The sequence below is a fragment of the Lutjanus erythropterus genome, chromosome 21 (assembly GCF_056507025.1).
Source record: "Lutjanus erythropterus isolate fLutEry1 chromosome 21, fLutEry1.hap2, whole genome shotgun sequence".
In the NCBI taxonomy this organism is placed as follows: Eukaryota; Metazoa; Chordata; class Actinopteri; order Lutjaniformes; family Lutjanidae; genus Lutjanus; species Lutjanus erythropterus.
Genome location: NC_139337.1, coordinates 10,755,320 through 10,771,507, shown reverse-complemented (window position 1 = coordinate 10,771,507; position 16,188 = coordinate 10,755,320). Strand labels below are relative to the sequence as shown.

Here is a 16,188-nt window from a genome sequence, read left to right as displayed (position 1 = left end):
TCCTGAAGAGCATGCATGAAGCTTATCTAATGGTCCAAATGTGAATGTGTGATGTGATGTAGTATCTCAAACCAAACAGAGAGAGAGAGTTAGTTTTGTTTTATTTCTACTGGTGGATGCCTTATTAATGTTGTAACTTTATTGTTCATTGTTGACTAAATGCATTTTAATATGAATATGGAGCCCAGTAGTAGTGGCAGTTGCAGATCCCAATAAACAAACAAAACAAACAAGTGAAAATGTGTATTTTTTTTTTACTCAGGGAGCTGATGGAGAGCCTGGTCCCAGAGGTCAGCAGGGTATGTTTGGCCAGAAGGGAGATGAAGGTTCCAGAGGTTTCCCTGGACCCCCTGGTCCCATCGGTCTGCAGGTTAGTACCCTGGACGAATAGAAACGCGCAAAAAGCCAGTATGGCCTCCACAACCTTGTCTGTTCACATTACACACCAACGGTCCCACCCATGTGACTCAGACTTGCCTCCAATGTACAGCCGCTGTACCTTGACAGTTTCACATGGCAGATGACAGCATTTCTTCCTCTGAAGTCTTGTAGCTGTCATGCCGGATTAGGAGAAACTCATCATTGTGGTATAAAACAGTAAGTCCTGTATGAGCCAGGATCCTGGTTTAATAAAGTAAATGTTTTCATGGTGAGGTATGTATGGCTGGAGAGATTAGTTCCTCAGATGAGAAATCTTTTGAAACAGAACAGAGTAAATTCGTAAATCCAGGTTATTACATCATATTTGTTTCATATCCTTTAAACTGTGATTCAAAATCTGTCTGGTCCTGTCAGTTTTATGTCATGTATTTGGCTTGTGCTTTGCATGAGGCATGATGTGTTTTGGACTCTTAAAGGGAAAAAAAATTGTAATATATTTACTGTACTAAATCATAAAATGACCATGATGAAGTGAGTGCTAAATGTTTGCGGAATAATTAAGTGTCTGTTTATGAGTTGTGAGAAACCATTAATAATCTTTCAGAATGCGTCAATGTTTTTAATGGTTAAATTGAGCTATTTGTTAATGGAGTCTGGCAGGCAGTATTTTCTGAGCCGCTGGCTTTTGTTTTCAGGGTAACAGGCTTAGTTTTACATTGACAGCCAATTGACAGTTATAAACAGCTCATCAGTCTGCAGTGTTGGACTCGTCAGGACTTGTCATTGTCAAAATATGTTGTGCTTGTCTTGTGTTCAGTGTCTGTGCAGCTTGCAGGCAAACTGTCAGAGTGTGTGGAGGACAGTGCACGGGGACACAACCCGCTTCAACCATTGATCATTTGTTAAATAGGGATTCAACCTTTTTTTCTTCATAATATACCTTTTATGGCTCCAGCTCACAAGTTGGACTGCAGTACTTGTTTTTGAACTCTAGGGTCTTACACATTTTTCCTTTAAGTAACATTATTTAGGTTTTAGGAGGTTTTAGGGATGTTCAATAAACTGCTTTACTAGTACCTTACTCTAATTAAGAAGAGGTGGGAAGAAGAAAAATGTAATTTGTTTCACTACAAACTGAAAATAAAAAACATAGGAATTCATCTTTTTATTGTTTATTTTAGACCTACTGAGAAGGTATAACCACTCCCAGTATATTATTATTAACTATATATTATCTTACTTATTGCATCACTATGGACTAGAAGTCTGCAATAAAGTGAACTCAGTTATATTGTTTAATTAATTTATTCACTCCTTCTCCCTGTGGTAGCAGAGGTAGTGTCAAGCGATGACATACATAAGAATCAATTACCTCTTTCAACTACATTGGGCTATGACACTGTGTGACATTCATCCCATACCAGACTACAGTCCAAACAAAGGCAGGAACACAAACTCGCCTGCTTACATAGTTGCCTATGCAGGATACTCTGCTTTAATTGGATCTGTGGTGTGTATTGTGTGTTGACTGAGCGTTTGACCTGCAGTAATTACACCGCTCACCTTCACTCGCTGGCAACATCTTTCCTCCATCACCCTCACCTGGGTTTAGTAAGGCCAGTAAAGACTCTTCTCTCAGACCAATAAGGCTTATCAGTGTGGTTAATGCTTTAGAAAAGGCGTTATGATCACCATATGTTATTCACAGGTGTTTGTGGGTGTGTATAAAGTAGACTCTGCCCACAGGAAGTGCACAGAGACATCGCTATCAATATCTGCACTTTTTTCTAATTTTATATTCATTGGTTTTGCAGTTGTTGTACCTTCAAGATCAAGTTGATATAATATTGACACTGATCATGAAATAAATTTCCACATCGTCACACTACTTTTGATCTCTCTCTTTCTCTCTCTTATATTTCTTTTATTTTTAATTAACTTTAAATTAAAAGTTTTATGAGCTGAACTCCACAAACACCAATTAACTAAGGGACACTGAGCAAAAAGAACCTGACAAAAATATTTTATAAATTGAAAGATTCAGTTTTGCATGGAAATATAAACTCTTCACAGTGTAGATATAAAAATATCCATTCAGTTCAGTTGAAGTAGTACTCCTAACATTACTGAGTTACATTTTGGAAATGAATTTTGCTTGCATAGTCCGCCTATAGATAATTTATATTAGTATTTGTAACATAGCATTATTTGTGCTTTACCGAATAATGTATTTGGATTTAAGCGTATCCCTACCGGCCATCCAGTTTCAGCCAGACTGAAAATATTAGGGTAATTTAAAAGGCCGATCACCTTGATGCAAAATATACACACATAAACCAATCTGCGCTACAACTAGGCTTAATGATGTTTTGTATCACCGTGATAATAATCTAAGGAGGTAGGACCTTCACCTCAGTAGTAGCCCATTTGTTAGTAATTATCTGTTTTATTAGTTGTCAGCCTCTTAAGCTAAACATGTTAGGAGTTTGTTAGGAGTTTACTGCAGAGATTTGGGGCATTGTCTTGATGAAATTACACAGACTACTGCTCATCGTTGCAAGGTACTATCCCATCTCTGCAGGATTGTATTCAATGGACTTTTAATTGGGAGTAATTCACTTCCCATTGCGATTCCATTAATTGCGTGGACTGACCTGCTCCGATAGTCAGTTCCTCATCAAGCACATTTACCATGCTGCATAATTAGTAGTGCCGCTAACGATCTTAGACTAGAGGAGACCTTTACACAGATGAGATTTCTCAGCACGGCAGGAATCAGCATGCAGATACACACACTTTTTAGCACCCACGGAAAATACTTGCAAACAGGGGCATGAACACACAGGCTTAGATGTAGGGCAGCGCACACACACACAAACTGACAACAGTCAGCAAAGAGGCTTTTTTCCTTGGCCCCGGTTGTGAGTATTTGAGGTTGGTGTAAGCACATGTAGCAGAAGTAATTCTTTGATCTCCTCCCTTGGAAATCTCACATTGATGACAAACTGCCTCTGAATCAAGAATAGACACGCACACACGCAAAAGGCAAAGCAGGGTACAGCAATTTAATCACAGCAATTACCCGTAGAAATGTCAGGGATCAAATGCACATATGAGGTCTTGACCACGCTGCTCATTTAACATGCATGAGTGAGCTGGATCTGTGTGTGCACCTTTGAGTGAAGATGAACAAGTTACTGACTACAAAAGGGAAAGCAAACAGATAAGGAGAATTGTTTTACATGTCTGTGGTGTCAAGGAAAGATTTATAAAATCAGATCATCTCACCAAGTATTTATAAGAAGGTTTTAAGCCCCTGTTGTGCTCACACTCAGGTGAGTTTACTATTTCAGAGTACAGCTGAATTGAGTGTTTTAATACATTGCATATGCGCATGTTTTAATTCTTTTTCACCATCATGTCTCGCACCTCATTTTAAGAGCTGCTGAAAGATTTGCATAAAGAATTGAAATGACTCCTGCCATCGCTGACTTGCACTGCTTTTGATTCTGTTAGTGCTCTCTTCAGTTTGTCTGCGCAGGATTGACTGTTTTTTCAAGGACTCTGCCTCCTCTCGTAGTAGTCTTGTTCTTGACCTTGCTCAGCATATATTCATTGAATATTTCATTGCACAGATAATAGGACTAGACTGCAGTTAAAACGAGGATTCAAGTGATTCATTTATGCATGTTCTGGCCTCAGATATATTTAATATTTCAGTGCATCACTACAGAGTATTCCAGCAGTCAAATCAAATGTCAAATTAAATTTCAAGCAGGAACAGCTGTTGTGAACGCAGTTAACAGCACAAACAAAATTAAATCATTAAGAGCCCCATTGCTTATTCATGCAACAGCACCTTGCGCTTGTAACACGATTATTTTCTTTTACAATAATATATTTGTTTATTAATTTTTGTCATCTTTAGGGGCTTCCTGGTCCTCCTGGCGAGAAAGGAGAAAATGGTGATGTTGGCCCCATGGTAAGAGACACATCTGCTTCTTGTAGGCACTTATCATAAGTTTGATACACTTTAATAACACTGTATTTCTTTTCTGCAGGGTCCTCCTGGTCCACCTGGTCCCAGAGGTCCTCAGGGTCCAAGTGGAGCTGATGTACGTATGGCTAATTGATAACGATGTGCATTCACATTATACAAATTATACAACCTGCATATTTCAGGGCACCTGCAGTACATTGATCAACAAGTTAAAGGACCAGTGTGTAGGGTTTAGTTGCATCTAGCAGTGAAATAGCAGATCGCAACCTATATGCTTGGTTGGCAAGTTGTTTAATATTTAGTTCTATTTCTGCTCAATAGAACCTCCTGAATGTTACGCACTTAACCTTAAAATGTGAGACTTTAAAAAAAACATTTTAATGTAATTGTTTAATTGAGTTTAAGGCCAGTTGTGCAGTAAAACTGTTTCAAACTAGATGAAATGTGAAAATATAGATGTAGTGTTTGTGTAGACTGTGTAAATATATAACGTCAGTTCAAAATTACAAGAAGGGCAAAATGACAATAACTGGTTCAGTAAAGAACATTAGTCTGAGGATGTTTATTAGAAAAAACCTAAAAGTCTATAATGGGATAACAGGGGCATTTTAATTCAACTCTGGTGAATGGAGTGAATTTTAGACAATTTTAGATCCCCATTACAATATTCAGTAAAAAAGATCTTCCCAAACAGAACTTAACACTTTTAGGGCCTTTCATTAGTATAATGAACATGATAATGACCTGCAGCCACCCTGACATATTAAAAAGGATCTGTTTGATGTTGCACTGTGACATAAAGTTAACTGCATCTTTAGCCTGCCTGGATATCATCAGGCGTCCTCTCCCAAGGTGATGGATAACGACTCATTTCTGTCTTTATTTCTTACTACAGGGTCCACAAGGCCCTCCAGGTGGAGTCGGCCCCATGGGATCCGTGGGTGAGAAGGTAAGACTCAGAACATGTCCCAGAGTGTTCTGTCTGCTTAGCGAGATGTTGGGCACTGGGACTGAAACACTGCAGGCCCCCTCTAGACCGTCCAGCTGCCCTGCTTTGTTACCACCTGCAGACTATTCATTTCATATACCCAGGCTTTTTGTCTGAGTTAGTGCTTTGACACTATTAATGTCTATTTTACAACGCTTCCAACAAGATTCGTCCATTTTACTGCCATTTGGCAGACGGCTGCTCTATAAATACTTAATGCTGTACCACGGCTGTTAAAATGACTCTGGAATATGAAACATGAAGGGCTACCAACACTTTAAGAGGGCACTTGGAATACAGTAACTTTTTAACACCCTTGTCTCAACTACAATTATAGACTTAGTTAAGTTAAATGTCTGTCTTTTGTTTGTACTGAAAACATTATTAAGTGTTAGTATGTTGGACTGTTAGACTGTGGGAGTTTGGAAGCTCTCCATGTGTGTGGGTGAAGGTTTATCTGTCTAGACACTGACATTTATCTAACCACAGGGTGAACAAGGTGAGGCCGGAAACCCAGGACCACCTGGGGAGCCTGGAACTGGGGTAAGTGAGCTCTGTTTGTGTTTTATTTTGTCAGACTAAATATGGATTGCAGAGATGTCTTATGTTTGTAGGTCTTTGTGTGTGTTTGTACGTACACATCTTTCTTATCAACACATTTTTTACATGTTATTTCTCATTCTTAGTATGAATATTTGAAAGACTCTACTTGAAAACAAACTTTACTGTAGATAACTTTCATATACACACCACTCACTAATGTTGGTCAGATTAAGTCTTGTTACAGCACGGCAGGTAATATCAGCTACATCAGCAGCATAATATTTGTAGGTTACCCCCAGGGAATCAGCTGCTTAATGGACAGCTTTAGGCAAATATATAACAAAGTCCAAAGTTTTTTTTTCTTCAGAGTGACACTGTGTATTCATCACACTGAAAGTAATTGCCCCTCACATTTAGACCGGTAGCTCAGCATGGCTCTTCTGCTTTGCACCCCATGTCCACATGGTCTGCCAAATTGAGTCTCTTCCCAGACTCTTAAAACATAATTACCAGGAGGATATGCCTGGTGCTTCTGCCCTAAAGAACAATGATTGCAGCCCCCATGAAGCAAGTCGACATCAAAACAACAGACACCCGCTTTGCTGACTACAGTTTTTAGCTGTGATTTGCCCTGTTTTTATAGCTAAAATGGGGTAATTGTGAAGGATATTGCAAGTTTTGTAAGTCTTCTTCAATACTACCTATTTAGATTGTCCCAATTATATTGTAGTGCTTGTTATGTTGAATGTCACATTTAACTGAAAAAAAAAGATTGTATTTTTGATGTATCTATAAACTCATTTGTGTTATAGCCAGACTGAGATTTAAGACAATTTAATTAGCTTTTTCTTAACTTTTACCAAACATACATCATTGATTGCTCTATTAGCTCTGCTATCTCATTTATCATTATTGAGGTAGAGCAGCAGATTGAAAAGATGGCCTTTCTCCAGTGGGAGTGGCAGAGGGGTGTGATTACAAGCGTTCATAATGTCCCCTGCTAGTTCCCCATCATGCTGGTGTCATTGACATTTCCAAGGTCAGTGTGCAGCTTAAGTCCCCATCATACGCACAGCCTGCGGCCGTCATTTAGTTTTTTAGTCTTTTTACATTAAAGTGTTACAGTGTTTGATGTCATTGGAACAATAATGACCCATCAATACTACATAGTATGTAGATATCATCATATATTATTACTACTAACAAAAAGATGGTAGGAACATTTTTTTATTGTACTTTATTTTGTCAGGCACCATGCACAGTTTTCAACATAACTGTTTTTCATTTTTAATATATCTAAAAACTAATTTCCATTATCATCATCATCGTCCATTTGAAAAAGGGCACGCAATAATGATATATATAACACAAACAGACTTGAAACATGCACAGCATTTAACCATACACAAAATAAATGTACATTAAATGATAGAAACACCATTGATGTTGATGTTACCAAACTGTAAAAAGAGCTTAAGTGTCTGTAGTACAAACATCAAATAAAATGCATGAACTGTGATTAAAATGTTTTCAGCCAAATGATTTATTTCTTATGATGAGATGAAACTGCGGCTCTTTTTTGGTAAAAAGCTCCACTGGTTGAACAGAAAAAGCTGACTGCCCAAAAGCGGTTCAGCAAATGGGGACACACAGGACAATATCTTATTCAATCATCAGCAGATTTGTCACCAAATCACAATTCAGAGAATCTGCTGAATTCTTCACGCCACAAAGCAGAAGTGTTTTTCACACAAAACAGAAAGAGTGCACCACTCTATCAGCACAAACAGAGCTACAGGAGCTGGAGATACCAAAGTTTCTTGCAATGACAGATGGTGAAGCAGATTTAATGTGAATCATGATATGAAAATCATGTCCAACATATTTATTCTTGTTAGATGTATCTAGGAAACATGGTCTTAATTTTATCGATTCTTGAAATGTTACTCATTGCAGCTTTGAGATTCCTGTAAGTTGTCCTTTTGTGTCAACTGTCGAGGCACAATAACATCATATCTTAGAGCTTATGCTGCAGAAAACAAATGTAGACTTTCTAGTCTCATTTCACATCAGCATTGTTGACCATCTAGAGTTGTTGTCCTCTGTCCCACACTCTGAGATCAGCTTTGGATCCAATTCCTCTCTGCTGCCTCTGACTGCATGTCCAGCTTTGGACCTCATTCAATTCAGTGTAGACTCCTTTAAAAAGTGCTGCCCCCTGTGGTCTTGATGTAATGAATGTCCTCCCCGACCACTATAGGGACCTAAAGGTGAGAGAGGAGAGAAAGGAGAGGCCGGACCCCCTGGAGCTGCTGGACCTGCTGGTGCCAAAGGACCCCCTGGAGATGACGGTCCAAAGGGCAACCCTGTAAGTCCGCCAAATATTCTCAAAATCTGCGAATAGTGTTTTCTGGCACTCAGTCTGACGGGCTCAAATGCACTGCTTTAAAGGAAATGTCCCCCACGAGCCTTGAGGCAGGCAATTTTATCCTAGAACATATTCAAGAGCTAAAAAGCCTTTTTATTGCGGGAGATTATATTTTATGCCTGCATGGTAATGGAATGCACTGAGGCCTTCTCTCATGGATTTGCAACATCATCATTAAGTCCATCAAATTGCCTTCAATGGTTGTAACCAGGTACACCAGGACTAAATCACTGTCTAAATTACTAACCATGTCCTTAATACCTGCATCCAGGGAAATTATGTGTCAGCAGCAGTGCCTCAGGTTTTTTCCACCACACTAATGCATCTCATTTCTCTCTTTTAAAGGGTCCTGTTGGATTCCCTGGAGACCCTGGACCCCCTGGAGAGCCAGGTGTCGCTGTAAGTATGAAATCTTTAAGCGATATTTACCCCCTATTTACCCCTAGATAAACTGAACAATATGGTAGTTATAGTATAGGATATACAGGATATTTTCTATGGCAGACATTATCTAACCAGCACACCTCTCTTTTACAGGGCACTGATGGAGAACCGGGAGAGAAAGGAGAAGATGGTGAGGCGGGTCAGCCGGTAAGTTGTTGTCATTTCACAGTATTTAGACTGAACAAATGACCGCGTGAGGATAGATCGGTGCAGGAATGAATCCTAAAACCCTGAAATGAGTTAGCATATTAGTCCTTCCGGTTCCCTCATTTCAAAGTAAATGGGGTTTTTGAATGGGTTTTTTGTTATTTGCTTGAAATAAGGTCTGTAATTAACAAAAGCTTAAGGGATTTTCATGTTTTGTTCTATAATACATCAGTAAACACCCACTCATGAATTTTAAAGCTTTTACATGTCTTAGAAAAAGTGGTGGCAAAACAAGACTACAGCGGTTGTCGTAGACATTAAACGTCACCAAACCGAACACAAGTCACTTTGTGGGGTTGACACTGAAAATGTTGGTATGTGACGTCCTGGGAATGAGCTTGGACAAACCCTACTGATTCTACCTTTAAGTATCATAAACTTTTTTGCCACAGAGTTTATTTTCTGCACTAATCCAAAATCCAATGAAAAAATCGCACTGGCTTATTGTGGAGGGAACCAGAGCGATGTTAACTTCCAGGTTGGCCTGCAAAAAATGCATAATCTCTGCACTCTGTATCTCATGTACTGTATACAGTTGACATGAGTGACACTTTTCAAGTGTGTAATATAATCAAATTATCTTAACAATCAGCTACTTTGTCACTGTGTATGAATGAGTATTAAATATCTCTTGTTTATTTTTATTTTATATTATACAAGTCTAGCACAGGTTTGCCTGCAGTAAAAGCTGTAATTATATGTAGTCAGTGAATAATTTACACTGCAGCATTTTAATTCATGATATTTACTCAGTACTCTTGGGTGTACAGTAACTGGACTTATCTGCTTTGCAGATTCATTAAGCCTGATTAGAAATAAAAGCCAAACACTAATGTTCTGGCCCTGTGTAAAGTGCAGCAAATCACAACACTTATTAATATTTATGAATGTAAATGAACCTTTATCATTGCCAAGGAAAAACAGAAAATATTGTATTTACTCCATGAATGTTACATATTTGAATCTTTGTTTATGAACTCTGTTTGCATGCTGATTTGCTAAACTTCGCACATAAACTTGTGTAATGGCTCAGTTTTCCTTTAGAGGAAAATATGTACTCCTCTGTTATTCATATTTACATGTAACTGTGTGCTGAACATATAAAACAGCTGAATAACTCTACGTTCACTTTTCAGTACTGCAAAATGTTTACCAATGCAAATGATGAAAAAAATTGGTTTGATTGCTTGCAATTAACTCAGAGATAATTGGATGAAAGAGTCTCTGGGAGCACAGTATGTATCATTTCAGGCAGTGCAGTGCCTCATCCAACTTTGGGGTTTGGCGTCACTCTTGTCGACTACCATGGGGTTGAATATCCCCTAAATGTCAATGTGTTCTTTGTGTTATTGTCCTTTTGGCAGACATAACGAGAGATTTAGTGAGGCATGATGCGCTCATCAAAATTCATATGAACACTGACTCATTTGTTCATAGAACTTGTTTTATTGACTTTTAATAGTATGTTGCATCTCCTGTTTCCTTGCTTGTTTTCAGGGACCTCCAGGTCCATCGGGAGAAGCTGGGCCACCTGGACCACCTGGCAAGAGAGTAAGTCTGCGGCAGTTAAAATGAAAATTACTTCATTATTTTTATTTGTGTGTGCATCACTGGCGAGCTTTGGCAATGATCCAAGGTAGACCAGCCTGATGGTCCCATTGTTAGCATTTCATCATTGCAAGAGTGAGTTGTTTTGATGTGAAATGTCTTGCTGACAAAAGCGTTTGTCAGTTCTAAAGCCATGACTCAACAAGCCGATGGGAAATGTCTTGCCCTGTTCTAAAATAGATGAACGGAATGCCTATATGTTGGTATTGTGCTCTGGCTCCAGTGGACCGGTATCCAGCCTCACTTTGCAACAACGCCTCCTCAACAACTCAATCTTGGCAGTAAAACAAGAGAGATTCATTTTCATTAAAAGTAGAGTGGGGAAAACAAAGTGGGAGATTTAAGGGGTCAAGACGTTGCGCCGTCTGCAAAGAAATCCACCTCAAAGCCCATTGAGAAATGAATGGCAAGATGTGAAAATCATTCCTTTTTTTTTCTTAGCAAGAAATTGAAGAGGCTTACCAAAAAATAGTGGAAAAAGGGAGCCGTCTGTTTCAAACTCATTTACGTCCTTGTGGCAGTGGGAAGAAAGCGAGAGAGATATAGCAAGCCTGACACATTATTGATCCACGGCTGCTTGACTGACAGCCAGAGCAAAACAAAGGCATAACGTGGACGTGGTGAAGTTGTTAAGAGGTTATGAAAGGAGAAGGGATAGCAAAAAAAAAAAAAAAATGAAATCAAATAAAACCTTTTAATCATTTAATGTGTTGCTAGATGATGCTACTGATACTAGAGAAGCTGGGTCTCCACTCTGAGAAAATTAAAAAAGATTTTACTGCATAAAAAGTTAATGTTTCTATGATGTCCATCCACACTTTATCCAATAAGGAGATCCTCTTCATGCACCTCACAGTATGAGGTTGAGATATCAGAGGCTGAAGGCAGTAAGCTGTGTTTTGAATGCGCACATCCGAGATGGAACATTAACATATTTCCAATATGATGTGAAGCTCACACGAAAATGAGGAGCTATTCTCCTGAATTTGAAAGAAAAGTCACAATTTCGAGTGACTGACTGCATTTCAAAGAAAGACTCCAAGGCTCAGTCCAATGGGGGTGAAAAAACACGTCGTGCATTTTTAAACCAGGGTTGATTGCTTTGCTAATGTGCCCAATGAAATTTACATTCTGAGTATTTGGCATGATATCAGCATATGCTGCACCTAAATGCCCTAGGGATTATAGTAAGGAAAAGGGCTATTTTATCACACAGGTCTTTAATCACCTAGGAAAAAAAAAATAGGACCTGAGATGATCCCTGCTACTCCCCGGCAGGTTGCTCCTGTGAATACATAATTCCACAGCAGGAGTTGTTTGGGATCTGTTGGCCCCTCTTTGTGTCTCCTAGCATTTTGCCTGCAGAAATTTGCAACAATCCTTAAATCTCTCCAGCACAGCCACTGATTCTGAATCAGTCAATTTAGCATAACAGCAAATTTAGTTTGATCTGATTTGCTTAATGCCTTAATACTGGAAATGTATTCAACTTTGCTTCTTGGAAAAATAAATATGTAGAAGTTATTAACCCCGGCTGGCTTTTTTTTTTATCTGGGTTCAGGTCACTACTCATTTTTTTCTTTCTCGGTACCTGCTTGCAATTTTATTCAATTAAGATCAGTAATAATCTGTCTCATGCACCTAATGCTGCAGAGCCAATAAAAAGGTGCTCCGGCAACTTTGACCAGCAAAACACACCTACACATTGACTGTAGCCGCCGTATATAGTGCTACAATTGAAATGGCTCTTTGTACTGATCAAGAGCTGGCCTCTTCACTACCAGTAAGAGGTACACACCAGGAGAAGATGAAAGCTCCAAGACAGGAGGCAAGCTCACATTATAGGCTCTCAGTCGATAGCACTCAGCCCTCAGTCGGGCCAGATGAGAGCGGAATTTGGATGGAGAGCGTTTTTGAAGAGAGACGACTGGAGGTGGAGTTGAAAGAAATCATTGTGGGCCTGAGAGATCCTGACCAGAAAGAAATGACGACCTTACAACCCTCATGGCTAGAGGCCTGGCTGCGTTTTCTGTGTGTATTCGGACATGGCTGCCCGTCTGTATGTTTTCATGGACAGACAAAGTCCGAGTCCTTCAAATAGATCTTGATATAGCTGAAGTAGTGCTCATTCAAGGGCATTGGATTTTCATCCCTGTCTGAAGACAGCACTCACTCAAGTCTTTATCAGGCAAGACAATTCTTCAATAAAAAAATCTAATAAAAGTAAACTGAAATGCCAAGAGGCTGGGGAGATGACCTGACAAAATCTCTGCTGGTTATGATCATTCCTCATTCAAGCGTTTATACATCATATGTACTAGAGGTGCACAGATCATTATTTGTATCTGTATCTGTTCAATAAACAAAATTAATTGCGTTCAGAACGAAGAACAGCAGTCGTTGTGTTTTATACTGGAAGTAATGTTAAATTGAGCAAACGTTTTGTTTTCTAACCTAATATTTATTGGACATGCAATTGTTGTCCCAACAAAGCATCAAAATCATTTGATTATATGCAAATAACTAAATATCCCCCATCCTCATACTTCATCTATCTCTTATTTTTAGCTAAAATAAGTTTTATGAACCATTTGAGGAGGGATATTAATGATGAATCATTACTCTTTTAATCAGTGCTCAGAATTTAATTGATTAAAAATGAATCAATAGTGTAGAAATGGCAGTGATTGCTCCTCATTTGATATTGTTTTGTCTGGTGCAGGCAGTTGTTGAATTGTATCTTATTATTAATGATTACTAAATTCATTAATTGTTAGTATTTTTAACTACTGGTTAAGGAAAATACACACAATTTACAATCCTAGTCTGAAGCCCACCTCCACCTCCCCTTTAACTGGGGGATATTAAAATATCTGTTTCCATCACATTTTTTATGCTTTCCAGAATAATGTGTTTGGGTTCAGGGACAGTCCTTATATGCATGTTGTGTATCATTTTTAAAAAGATTGATAAACACACAAACACACACATAACTGAGTTATTTCTGCACACCGATGTTCTGGTTATCCACTGAACAGGTGTGAAGCTCGATGACTTCATTCACTTGTTTGGACAGTCTTGTTGGACAGTTTGTGTGTGTTGATCCTGTGCTGAAACGCTAAAGCAGTGTCCTGTCATCCTCCTCAGGGACCTCCAGGGGCTGCCGGTGCAGAGGGCAGGCAAGGAGAGAAGGGCGCAAAGGTAACAAAATCAATTCATCCTTCACACAGTAGAGCCATCTCAGCAAGTCCCACAGCTGCACCCCTCCCCCCCTCACCTTACCCATATTGTTCCCTGTCTTGAATTAAAAGTACAAAAAGGCAGCAGTAATTTAATTTCCACTGTAAATTAGATGGAAATTTATGGACACAGCCTATTTGAGTAAAACTAAGATTCACTTGTTTCTTGCGTTGTGCTGTGGCTTCATTTCAAGACCGACAAAAGGAGTAAACGCTATTTATGTCTAGCCCTCAGATATTCAGTCATCATGCTTTTCTCTTTTTAGGGCGCAATGAAGTTCTCTCAGATGGCACTTGTTTTACACCAATCTGCTGGCGTCATCAGTATCTAAATCTGTCCATATGATCTGTTGAATCAATTACCTTTAGCTGGTATACGCTGAATAGAAATCAAATTTAATACTAAAAGATGCCTTTCTACCCAGCTAATCCACTGGTTACTATGCTTTATGCCATTAGTATTATGAACTGTTTGTATACCAGTGCATTTAAAATATTTGCACTGAAAGATTATCATCTTTAATGAGTCACATCATGGTCTTAAAAGTGGAAATCGTCCTTGAATTTGTGCTTGATAATCTGAAAGCTAAATCTTAAAATTCCAAAAGAAAGAGCTGCAGCTGTAAGACATAGTGATTAGAATAAATTCAGTAAAGTCGCTCCGACCACTTTGCAGTAATCCTGTAATCTGTAAACACCTTGCAGCTCAGACTTGATACTAGATTTCCATGAGCTCTGTCTGGTCTCTGTGCATATTGATGTATTTCAGATTTCAGCTGGTCAGCTGTGGCACACTTAATAATACTTTTCTCATGACCTTGCAATGAAAACACAGCAGGATACAGCACCATCTATTGTCGTGCCTGTTCTGTACCTCATTTGGTAAAACAGGAACACTTGATAACTCAGGCGATTGTTTACTTGTCCCCATTTACCCGATCTACAGTCTGCATACTGTCTCAGCATAATTTAAAGCTAAAAGCAGCCTGCAGCTGAATTCTGATGAAAATACTCTGAGATACTGAGAGGCTCTAAAGAAAACCCACAACAAGATATCAAGTGTTGCTGCAGTTTGTAGAAGCTGTTGCACATATAGATTTTTTTTTATTTTATACCATTACCAAACATTACGAATTATTTTATTATTTAGATCAGGTTTCAAAGTGGGAGGCAGACCTCACCAGGGGGCCTTCTAACAGTTTCACAGGGACTATATTACATTAGTTATCAAAAGAAGATAACACAGAATAGTCTAAATGTGTGTCATTTGTTAAAAGAGATAGTTCAGATATACAGAATTGGGCTATTTTATTGTTTTTCACACTTCCCAGATTCAGAATCTGCCTTTAGACAGACCTTTGTTATATATTTGATGTAGTGCTGCTGTTATGCCAAAAAGCAGTATCAGGCTTCTTTTACTTGATTGTTAAGTGTCTATGAGATCAAATAACGTGGTCATGATCCCAAAGGCATCCAGGAATTAAGTGAAACTAAGCAAGTCAAATAAAGAGGGTTGCCTATTTCCAAGCTTTGTCTGAGGGGAGGCTCATGGCCTCCCACTTTTAAAAGCCCTGATTTGGATTTAGATTTTAAAAAAACAAACATATATCACTGTAATTGACATTTCCAAGTGAAGTGTCCTGCATGGCTACAGTTACTTAAAACAATGTACACAACAGACATATAAAGTTTGATTTTTATTTTGTTTATTTGACTGTAGCTTAGTTCTTGAAGTCAAGGTAGTAAGGGCTCACACACTTTCTTCAGTTACTGGATGTGTATTATCCTGACATCATGGAAGAAATTCTTGTTTGACATGAATTTGATCAAATTTAAATTCTTCTCAAAATATCAAAAGCGAAAAAAAAAACCTTTTCATATTTTATTGACTTCCCCATAGACTAAAGCAGTAATGTTTCTGCTGTAGTAGCCACAAAAATATATAATATAAAAAATAAAATCATGCTACATAGGTCACATTAACTCATGTAGGTCATATAGACGCATCAGTAATAAATTTAGACTGTTTCATAACCAGTTAAAAACTCATTTTAGTAGCTTTAAATTCCTAAAATGTGTCACATTCTTCTGGCTGAGTTGTGCCTTCACAATACTTGTATTTCCACATACAGGGTGAGGCGGGTGCTGAGGGTCCAGCAGGTAAAACAGGACCGGTCGGACCCCAGGGACCTCCAGGAAAGGCTGGTCCAGAGGGTCTGCGTGGAATCCCCGGCCCTGTCGTAAGTCTGAGCTCCAGCAATCTTTCCCTGTTAAACGCTGCATATACATTCAGCCAACATGCATGCACACACCCACAGTGTACACACATAAAAAAGTACGGATAAGGCAT

At 38.7% G+C, this 16,188-nt stretch overlaps 1 protein-coding gene across 2 annotated transcripts in view; it reads left to right on the top strand.

Annotated features, from left to right (window-relative positions):
* Positions 1-16,188, top strand: part of col11a1a (collagen, type XI, alpha 1a) — a 94,600-nt gene that overhangs the window by 66,567 nt on the left and 11,845 nt on the right. For both annotated transcript variants that reach the window (XM_084747532.1, XM_084747531.1), the window contains exons 46-56: positions 263-370; positions 4,310-4,363; positions 4,443-4,496; positions 5,277-5,330; positions 5,859-5,912; positions 8,173-8,280; positions 8,686-8,739; positions 8,878-8,931; positions 10,489-10,542; positions 13,747-13,800; positions 15,971-16,078. In XM_084747532.1, coding sequence (XP_084603658.1) covers positions 263-370; positions 4,310-4,363; positions 4,443-4,496; positions 5,277-5,330; positions 5,859-5,912; positions 8,173-8,280; positions 8,686-8,739; positions 8,878-8,931; positions 10,489-10,542; positions 13,747-13,800; positions 15,971-16,078 — 756 coding nt within the window. The remainder of the gene's footprint in view (positions 1-262; positions 371-4,309; positions 4,364-4,442; positions 4,497-5,276; positions 5,331-5,858; positions 5,913-8,172; positions 8,281-8,685; positions 8,740-8,877; positions 8,932-10,488; positions 10,543-13,746; positions 13,801-15,970; positions 16,079-16,188) is intronic.